Below are 10740 nucleotides of genomic sequence, written 5' to 3' on the forward strand. Positions count from 1 at the left end.
CATTTACCATACAATTTTTCTTGACCATGTCAGAGAGAAAATTGATGAATGAATGTGATAACAATACAGTTCCATGAGCAAAAAGGAAATGGTTAAATAAATTGTTTATCAGTGCTAAATATGTACTGTATAATAAAACATATAAAGAAAAATATGCATTGTTTTGGGAACAGTTATGAGTTTAAATGCCAATAGCTACATTAAGCATCTATTTTTCCTTCCTCCATGTGTCGTTATGTTTGGTGTTAATTGTTTTCTACCCAGCAGCTCTTTACTTGATTTTGAATGTTTTACTCAATAAAATAAAGGTACGTAAGAGTTCCCATTAAATCAACAGCAATAAAATGTGGGGACAGTGTTTTTGATATCTTCATGTTCTGCTGTATCTCAAAGATAAATATTTTTCTTATTTTTCTTCAGAATTTTTTAATAGTACAGTACTTTTTTTCAACACTTATAAGAAAATACTGATTAACCTAATGTCATGAGGATGACTCCTTCTTAAGGAAGTAATTGTAAACTTTTATCCTGCTCTTATGTACAGATGAAGGATGAAAGTCATCATTATTTTTCTAATATCTGTCTGCTATTGCTGTCATATTAACACATGATTTTAGCACTAATGAAAATAGGAGTCCATGAATGGCAAACTCTTGGGACCTTAGGGGATTGGGGGGGGGTGTTTGCTTTTGTTTTTGCTTTTATTTAATTAATAAAATTAGAATATATTTTTAATACCAAGTTGTTTTTTTTTTTTTTAAATAGAAACAAAGGATGAAATCTAGATTTGGAAAAAAAAAGTTTTCTTTTTCTTTTTTCATGTTTTAAACTATAGCTGTCAAGTCAATCACTTAGAGATACATAAGTATGTTGGACATATATAAGCCTTAGAGGTATCCTGGTGCCTTTATTGTACCTATTGTTATTCCCACTCAAACTGAGTTCTAGAAAATTCTGCCAAACTTTTATTAAGGTAGAAATTCTACCTTCCACCTTATGAAGGCAGAGTATTAATAAAAACCTGCTAGSATGTTTATTAATATACAGTCATGTTCCCTGGTTGCTTCTCTTTACTATAAATTACTCAATTTGGAAATAAAAATTTGTTACTTTCAATTAATTTTCTCAGTGAGCAAAGCATATCAACCATATGCAAAGATGTCAGATTAYATTCTCTATAGAAGATGCTGTGGCATTTTAATGAGCACTTCTATCCATTCCAATTTGTTTACATATTAAGTATGTGCTTAGTGTAAGAAATGTAGATAAATGTATCTGTAAAATGAATGTGAAGGTTCTTGGGTCATATATTTTCAACACTGGTTAGCTTAAAATTTTGTGGATAAGCCCCTTCTGTATCATTTAAGACTTTCATAGATTTACAGCACTTTTCAGCATAAGGAGAGGTGGAASAGTATAGCCTCTATTTTTTTTTGCTTTAGATTCCTGAGTTAGAGGTATAGCTATTTGTGGAACTGTTGAGTCATTAGGAAATGTTAATCAGATTTTCAGAAATACTTGTAATGCCAGATTTCATGAATACTGWATGCCGGCCTCATTTGAAATCAGAGGATGGAAATTTTGTAAAACATCTGTTAAATGTTGTGATGAATATTCATGGCCATAGTTATCATCACCTGTTAAATGCAACTCTGCTTTGCAGCTGGCCTGGAGTCCGACTGCTGCAGTGGGAAATGGAGTGTAACATTTTTTTATGGTTCTATTTTTTTTTTCCTCGTTACAATACACAGGGAATAGTCAGAATCCAGTGAAATGAGAACCCAGCAGAGAATAAAACCAAAAATTTGAGGAGCCTTTGCACTGATGTATTAGGGCTTTTCCCTTATTCATTCCCAAATAGTAATGGGGAAGCAGGTCTTGGCAGTTAACATTCCAGACACTTCAATTACTGTGTTAGTTTTGGGCCCCTCACTAAAAGAAGAACATTGAGGTGCTRGAGTGAGTCCAGAGAAGGGCAAAAGAGCTGGTGAAGGGTCTGGAGCACAAGTGTGATGAGGAGCAACTGRTGGAGCTGGAGTTAATTAGCCTGGAGGAAAGGAGGCTCAGGAAGAATCTCATTGCTCTTTACAACTGCCTGAAAGGAGATTGTAGCCAGGTGGGTCAGTCTGCTCTCATAAGTAACACGCAATAGGACAAGATGAAATGGCCTCAAATTGCACCAAGGGAGGTTTAGATTGTATATGAGGAAGAAATATCTTCACCAGGAGGGCTCTCAGTCATTGAAGCAGGCTGCCCAGGGAAGGGGTGGGATCACCATCCCCAGAGGAATGGTGTAGATGTGCAGATGTGGCACCTGGGAACATGGTTTAGTGGTGGACTTGGCAGTGCTGGATTAATCATTAGACTCAATGATCTTAAACTTCCTTTCCAACCTAAATGATTCTATGATTCTATATCATTCAAAGAAATAATGTTTCACAGAAAAATATGAGACATCAAAATCYAAATGCTTCCTGTCTTCATTTATAATAGAGAAAATTTTTTTTTTTCTCTCATGCTTTCCCAGATGTGTGAGATTATGGCATGTTGAACCTCTGTGATARTACCCTTTAGCTTTAGAACACTTGTTCATGATCCATAGAATCAGGAGTGTCAGAATGGTCAGCTGAATGGTTGAATTTTGATTCAAACTTAGATAAATACGTTATTGTTCTAGAAATGCATTCCAGCTTGTATATATATATACATATATATATATATATATATATGCTGCTTGGGAAAAAGATAGGTATGTATTAGCATTTTAAATTTTAGCCATACTGTCTTATAATTGTCCAGTACCTCCTCTGTATTCAGGTGGAATATACAGAGATATCAGTGTTAATGTTAGAAGAATTTWGGACAAATACCTTTTGGGAAAAAGTCCAGCACCGCATACATTCATCAGTTAGCTTTTGTTTTTGTTGAGAAAAACACTCGCCACCAGAATTTATATTCATAAGTGAAAGAAAGTCCTTCAATGACACAGAATACCTAATATTTTTGTAATACTGTCAAAAGTTTTTAGAGGGCTTCATGCCTGACTTAAAAAAAAAAATTCAAAATGGCATGCTTTGAGACATACATGTGTTATGGATTTAGTTACAGTTTAACTTATTTCCTAGTATAGTTTTTCTCAGCTTTAAAATTATTTTAGGTATTTAAACATTACAAATACTGTTTTGGTTTTTGTTTTTTTCTGTAGAGACATTATATTCATGCTTTTTTTTTTTACTTCTCTCTAAGTTAAATCATGTTACTAAAAACATATATAATGTAGAATAAAAGAATTGTTTGCTCATGGATGTAAGCAGTTCCTGTCTGAAAATCTGAACAATAATTATCATAGGTCACAGCAGTGGGTCCATGGCAGGATGTCTGAAAGCAAACACATAACTTTAAAGGTATCTAAGGTGAGGTCTAAGTGGTTTCTGACAAGAAAACCACTTAAGGGCAACATTAATCACTGATACCTCTTWGACATTCCAATCTGTAGGTTATTTCCCAGCTGTCACTCAGCAGAAGATATTGCACAAGTTTGCTCAGTCAGACAAAATTTTTATGAGTGAGAGCCACAAAATAGAGCTGTCAGCTTGACAGAATGTGGAGCCAATGTGTCCCTGTATTTGTTCTTACTGAGYTGTTTGGCTTGGGTTAAAAAAAGCACCAAACCCAGAAGGGCAAAGCTTTCTCTGCATCAGTAAAGCACAAAGGGATCGACTTAGACCTTCCTATCTAGTTATTTATCTGTTTACCTGTTTGTTTAACTACTGTTTAATGATTCATTAGTGTCTAAATAGCATCACAGCAGCTCCCAGAGGTGATCCACAATCTCAGGACTGTAATAAATTCAGAATTCTGTGATCTTAAATTTTACTAAATATTAGAGTTTTCTGACAAAAAAAAAAAAGAAGAGTACCTTAAGTCCTCAAGAGTTCCTGTTTTGAGATATAAACATATCCCTCTGAACATAGGAGTWAGCAATGTGTATAAAAATCAGCATCTGATTACATTATTGAATTATCACCAAGCTGTGAACAGAGAGTCTATGTGCTTTGTTAAACATGTATAACTCAAAAGTTACACTTCAGTCAGTGCTTTCACCTCCCCTAAAGTTGCAGCACAATYCTGTCAGAAAAACTCAGGCAAGGCCACACTGCTGTGCTGCATCAGGTGAGCTTYTGTTCACAGATTAGCTGGACTCCTAGAATGAGCAGTACAAAACTGAAGTGGGTACAAAAATAAATTTATCAAGATGAAGGTCCAGTCAATTGTCATTGTTTGAATATTGAAAATCAAAGAAGGCACAGATCAACAAAGGAACAARTGTAACTTCAAGGATTTCTCATTAGTCTCATTATTAATTAATGCTGCCTTAGCRTTAATTAATGCCTATTAATTTGCACTTGAAATAATCTTGTATAGAAGTCTAATCTAAGTAACCTGAATGACTGCTGATCACATCACTGTGAACAAAATATCCACTTTCCACTGGTGCAAGGTGACTTGATGGGTACTTGCACCGTTTTCCAGACTGACATTTCTGCTCATTTTAAGTCTGTTCTCCAAAATGCAATTTTGAATTAATCCTTGTTCTTAGCCCTGAGGGTTTTTCTGTGAGCATCACAGTGCTCTTCACATTTAGAGTATCATCTTTAAATGGGTTATATACATCCTTAGGATCTTTATAGAGTGCTTAGTTGCAGTTACTGAATTTTTTGAGTTCAGATTTCTCACCTGTGTTGGTTTGTTTGGTTTAGTTTTTAGTTCCCATGTGTCTTGCACATTAATTATTTGTCTAATATGTATTTTAGATCACATTCTATGCTAATATAGAGAGACCACGTAACACCACTTTTAAAGGAAGAACAAATATCTTCTCATATCAGCAGTTTATATATGGATGAAATAGACTATTTTTTAAGCATACCATGGATACTTAGAAACATATAATTGCTTGACTTTGTATCATTTATGTAGTTGTAGCTGTAGTTAATATTATTCAATAAGAGATTGCTCTRGTCTGTTTTCTTTTGGGGAAACTCTTTTTCTGTTTTCTCTTTCCATCTCTGTCTTTTCAATCCTGACTTTCTTTGTGAAAGGCAACTAGAATTCCCATGTACTTCTGACCTTCTCAATGACTACATCTTTCTCACATGCCTTTTTGCCCACTTYCATTGTCCTCAGCAGGAGCTGCAAATGTTCAGGCTAAAGGAAGTGTCGGGTATAATGACAGCAATGTAGGGTGAGAGCAGTTTAATCACAAGATGGCTTAGAAAGACAATATGAGGACCAGAGGGTACACTGATGTTCCTAGGAGAGTAGGGTCTTAGGGGAGATGTGCAGACAACAGTCTGAAAATTGTAATAGTAGTGCACAATTTACTGTGTATGGACTAAAAGGTGTGGCTCAAGTTAGGATCTCTTTGCTTCTTGGATGATTCAGAGCATGTGACTTTCCCTACTGGTATCAGCTTCAATGGTTTAACTGCGTATTTCTTCAGATTTCTTAGGGTTTSCCTGTTTACTTGAAACTTCATCTGAACTGTGTGTGCAGTACACACTACCCTGCCTAGATGAAAGTGTATTCAGATAAAAGTATGGCYGAGGACAAAGTGTGTACAAAAACAACCAAGGTGTCTGGATGTGCACAAAAGCTGTGGGTTCCCCTCTGGCAGTATTGTCAACCTGAGGGCATCTAAAAGTGCAAGATTTCAGTGGAAGTGAGGGGATGTTTTGTCTGTCAGCAGCTCTACATGGAGTCTTATCTGTTTGTTAAGCTTTCTTGTGATTAGGCTAATCTGCCTGAAAAGTGTTCCTGATAGATCCTGTTCCCATCAATCAGGCTCCTGGGAATTGAGTTGCAGCCATTAATCAGACCCACATGTACTTGTCACAYAGGAGTCAGCCTACTGAGCTCCAAACAGCTTTAATTTCCAGTTAAAAATGCATGTCCTCACTGAAACAGGAATAGTAATGTTTCATGGCAAATAATAATCGAGCATTTGCTGACTTAGCGTTTTTCTTTGCAGTCAAGATAATTGCCACATTGTGTCATCATTATCAATAACAGTTATCAAGTGGGACCTTCAAGCTGCCTCACTCATTTCTCTCGATGGTCCATTGAGCAGGGGATATTCCTGATGTGTTCCTATTGCAGAAACACCTGTGATAACTTTTGGTAATAATTATAGTCATGCACTGTGAAAATTCAGCGTCCAGTAGCTGCAATTATGACAGTAACAACTTTCAGGTTGTAGCATTACCTAATTGACTTGAACGATTTTCAAACTGTAACATTTGTTTTATATGGTTATCTTGTTGAGAGATGGGGGAAATGYAGTCTTTCTACACATAACACGTGCAATTGATAATAAAAATACTTCAAGGTTCCGCTAAATATTTATTCCCTTAAGCTTCAGTTTTATATTTGTAGTACTTAAAGGGTAAATAAATGTATTAATAAAATGAAGTTAACTGAAAAGTAACTTAATTCCAATGACTCATAGTTGTTATTCTGAAATACCTTCTGTAATTCCTTGCTTCCTCACCTGTGAATGTACATCGTTTTCTTATCTATGATGAATTTTCTTATTTTGAAATTTGAGGGGGGAAAAATCCACTTTGACATAGTGATAAAATTGTCCTTCTCTCCAGGTATAAAATTGAGAATGTCTCCAAATGGATTTTTTTTTTTTTTTAATATATATATATAGACACAGCTGGCGGGTTTGTGAAACTTGACATAAACTTTATCTTCTTTATTGAGAATTGGTCATCAGGGGAGTTTTAAAAACCTCATGGGATGTTATCAATTTATTTCTGAGCATGTCTGAAGGACATGTGCTGAGGCTGTAGGAGACCTGAACAAAGCTTCCCCATTCAGTACATCACTGGACATCCTGCACATCCAGCTGTCTGCTTTCACGCTGTTATTGTCCCTCACACACRAGGGATTTGTGAATGTCTCCATGTATTCTGTGAAGCAATGTCTTCCAGGAAATCTCAAGAGGCTSAAAATTGCAGGTTGATGTCATTTTGAGAGATTTAGCAATTTTTCTTGGATTTACAACATTTTCAATATTCTTCTAAACAAAAGAACAAAACMCTGGTACTACATAGCCTAGAAAGACCAGATGCTAGACAGAAAGACAAATAAAATATACCACAGATTTCTATTACTGGCTTCATATTGCAGTGAAAAAATCCATATGGGTAGTGAATCAAAACAGAAAGACATAAATTCTGCTATTTCCCTACACTTGTATGTATTGAAGTACCTCAGTAATTGCTTTCAAATGCAACGGATATTTGTTGATCAAATACCAGCTTTCAGAATCCCATACTGAAGAAAACCATAAAAAAAGGGATCAGATAAAGTCAATTAGACACAAAGGGGAAAATTTATACATGTGAAAAAAATGTAGTTTTTATTTATTTCCTCCCTAGTGATATTTAAAACAGTCCAAGCTAGTCTAATCATGTGCTGAGGAGGCTACAAAGAAATGTAAATTAAAGCAGAAAAAGAAGGAATTTGTATAATATTCCTAATAAGTTTAAATAATGGAGTATGTTCCATTTTTGATCCAATAACAAATCCAGATTATCACTGTGACAGTATCATGTTTTGATTTTTTTTTTTTTTTGTTTGTTTAATATATTGAAGAATCAGGTGAGAAAATAACCAATAGTGTGAGGAGACATTATGAACAAATGTAATGCATGTGGAACTCAACATTATTAATTTTTTGGGTACTTCGGTTAAACAGTAATAGTCCAGAGATGTGCAGACTGTTACTGAGCAGCCATTAAGTTTCCATCTAAATTAACCTTCAAAAGGACCCAATTTGCATTAACCTGAGGCAATATAGAAGTTATATAGTGTCACTTTCTTTCCTCTTTAGCTAGGGGATATTTATATGGAGGTGCTTAATCTAGAAATTTGTTCATTTTAGCCTACAAGCAATTATTTACTGAATGTTCCATGTGTCTAAGTCCCTGTAATGGAGAATTATAAGGCACATTAGCATAATTACATCAAGCTGTTAAAATTATTGCTGTTGGAATAGTGGTTCATTCCCAGTTATACGATTGTGGGGTATTCTTCTGCTTCACGTTGAATCTTTTTTGTTTTCCCTTCCAGGAACTGGAGTTTTCTAACCTGTTTGCAGTCCTTCACTGTATCCACTCATTCTTTGCAGCCAAGGTGGCTTGTTTGGACCCTTTGTTCGTTGGCAGCCAAGCCACAGCTTCTGCTGYTCCCACAACTTCTGGTACTGGCAAATTAAAGTATACTACTTGACATCCCCCATGACAGCACTGCCACTTAACAACGGGACATACAAATGTATAAATATCCATAAGATTTAGACYTTTGGTGAACCATGTATGTGGAGACCAGTCCTGGAGGCAAGATATCTTGCAGCATCAGCAGCTAAATGGTCACGTGGGATCATAATTTCATCTYGGTTCTGCAAGACATCAGTAAATAATCCCAGTCAAAACCCCCGAATAGGATGGATATGCTTTTAGTATTATCTATTTGTACTTACATAGTGCTTTGAGCAACACTGGAAGCAAAGGAATAAATGGCGAAATGAAGCACTCGAGTATTTAATAAAATTTTCAAATTGCTGTAATAATACACAAATAGAATTGTCATTTTCCTGTTTTCAGATTTTTTTATGACAATATCCTAAACTCTGAGTATGAACATAATGCCCTATCATTATATTCTAAATGAAAGCAAGGAGCAAGCGTATAGTAGGTGGTGACAAGGMGATAAGCATGAAAAGGCATTTGTGTAAGTATCTCCTCAAATGAGAAAGCACTTTAAGCACTGCTGTAAATCCATACTTGTGTTCATRCATGGAGCCATGCTCCTTTTTCCATTTTGTTCTCTTCATCTAACAGTAATAACAGCAAAGATATAGCCGTACTGGACTGATATATTAAAARCAAAACAAAACAAACAAGCCACAAAAGAAAAAAGAAAACATTTTTCATGGGTAAGTCCCTCTTCGTCAAGTAAAAACAAAGGCATATGAATTTAATCTAATTATAAATTAAGTGCAAGTACAAAAAGTATTGTGTCATCTATTTACTTCTTCCTTTCTTTTGTCAAGAATTAAATGCTATCAATCTAACAGTCTTTGTTCACAAGATTTTGAAATTGTTTCAGAGAAAACCCACCTAATACATTGTTCCCATGGTTAACCTTGATTTCACAACATAAATAGAACTTCTGTTCCACTCAAACTCTCAACAAATAGACATTTTACATTATGCTTGAACAATTAGTTCACTCTTTGAATGCTTAATAAGTTATTTTTATATATATATATTGATAGTAAAAGACTGGAATAAATGGACTAAGCTGTAAAGAATAGATTACAGAATACATAATTTCTTTGTTTGTTAAGACCATTACATCACTCTGGATCCAGTACTAGTTCCAAGGTATCATTAAATGATGAAATATGAAGGACTTGTAAATTTTTTTAATTGCAGTTTTGCAATATAATTTAATTTTGTGCTATGACACACACCAGTGAAGATGATGGAAAAAAGATGTACATTTTCGATAGTAGTTTGTGGGGTTTCTGTTTATTGTATTGAAATAAAAACTACCTTTTTCCTTCTGCCCACTTAGACTTGTTAGCGGCACTCATAAGATAGGGCCACCATCTTCGTTATTGAGCAGAAAGACTGATTCTGTCACATCCCTTTCCATGAGTTAAGATGATTAATACTTCAAAAGTGAAGCCAGAGGAAAACTTATCCAAATGGCAACAATACAAAATGTGAGTCAAGGACAGAAGATGAGTAAAAYGTAGGAGCAAATTTTGCCTCTGTTTTCTTGCTTTGCATTGGAAATACTCAGATTTGCATGTGTGAGARTAAGATTGCTTTGAAATATAGCTGATCTAACTTGAGATTGGTTCCAAATAATCTAAAAATATTTGGGGGAGGGGGAACTCTTATCGCTTTCAAATGTCTTTAGGTATGCACGTATTCCTATTAGTGCACCTCCAAGGGCTACACATCTATTTTCCATCCTAAATTCAGTGGACTGATGTAACAATCCAACTACTAAATATTTTGTCGTCAAAATCCAGCATTTTCATAGACATCATCAGGAGGCTTTTTTAATAAGAATTGTCCCTAAATAAGGAGGTCACATCCCTCTCTGAAGGACAGATAAAACTACCATATCTGTTCATAGGATCACGAGCTTGCTCCTCATAGTACAAACCCCAGATTTTTTAAATCTAAAGCTACAACACTTTAAGAGGTTTAGCAGTGGTAACTCAGGCGCTCTCCTTGTCTAGAAAGCATATACTGGAAACACAAATTTTGGCAGAGCGTTGACAATGCTGAAAACAGAAGCCTGATATCTTTTAATGACAGTTCTCCTCGGTACTCCCAAATCATCTCCTCCCTTTCAGTGCGTTGCTGTGGCATTCAGCTGTCACAGTGTGGCCCTGTGYTAACTCCTCAGTAAATGCTCTGCTGGCTACAGCAGAATCTAAAACTGATCAGAATGAAACAGAATGTTTCTCTTTCAACCATTCGTGTTATGTGCAGTTGCATCACTGAATCTGAGAGGTGTTTAAGAGGCGTGCCTGAATGACAGTAACATTTACCCAAACCAGCACAAGGTATATCCTTGCAAATATCTTTAGATGAAGGAATTCCATTATATGAAAGCCCCCTGCAGAAATTTAAACAAAAATGCTCA

General features: G+C 35.4%; 1 protein-coding gene across 2 annotated transcripts in view; it reads left to right on the forward strand.

Annotated features, from left to right (window-relative positions):
• Window positions 1-9673, forward strand: part of SNTG1 (syntrophin gamma 1) — a 311772-nt gene extending 302099 nt beyond the window's left edge. For both annotated transcript variants that reach the window (XM_057365031.1, XM_057365030.1), the window contains exon 18: window positions 8143-9673. In XM_057365031.1, the coding sequence (XP_057221014.1) occupies window positions 8143-8301 (159 nt within the window). In that variant the 3' untranslated portion in view covers window positions 8302-9673. The remainder of the gene's footprint in view (window positions 1-8142) is intronic.
• The last annotated feature ends 1067 nt before the right edge of the window (window positions 9674-10740 follow it).

The sequence above is a fragment of the Malurus melanocephalus genome, unplaced genomic scaffold (genome assembly GCF_030028575.1).
Source record: "Malurus melanocephalus ecotype Western Australia unplaced genomic scaffold, MMel_1.1 scaffold_46, whole genome shotgun sequence".
In the NCBI taxonomy this organism is placed as follows: domain Eukaryota; kingdom Metazoa; phylum Chordata; class Aves; order Passeriformes; family Maluridae; genus Malurus; species Malurus melanocephalus.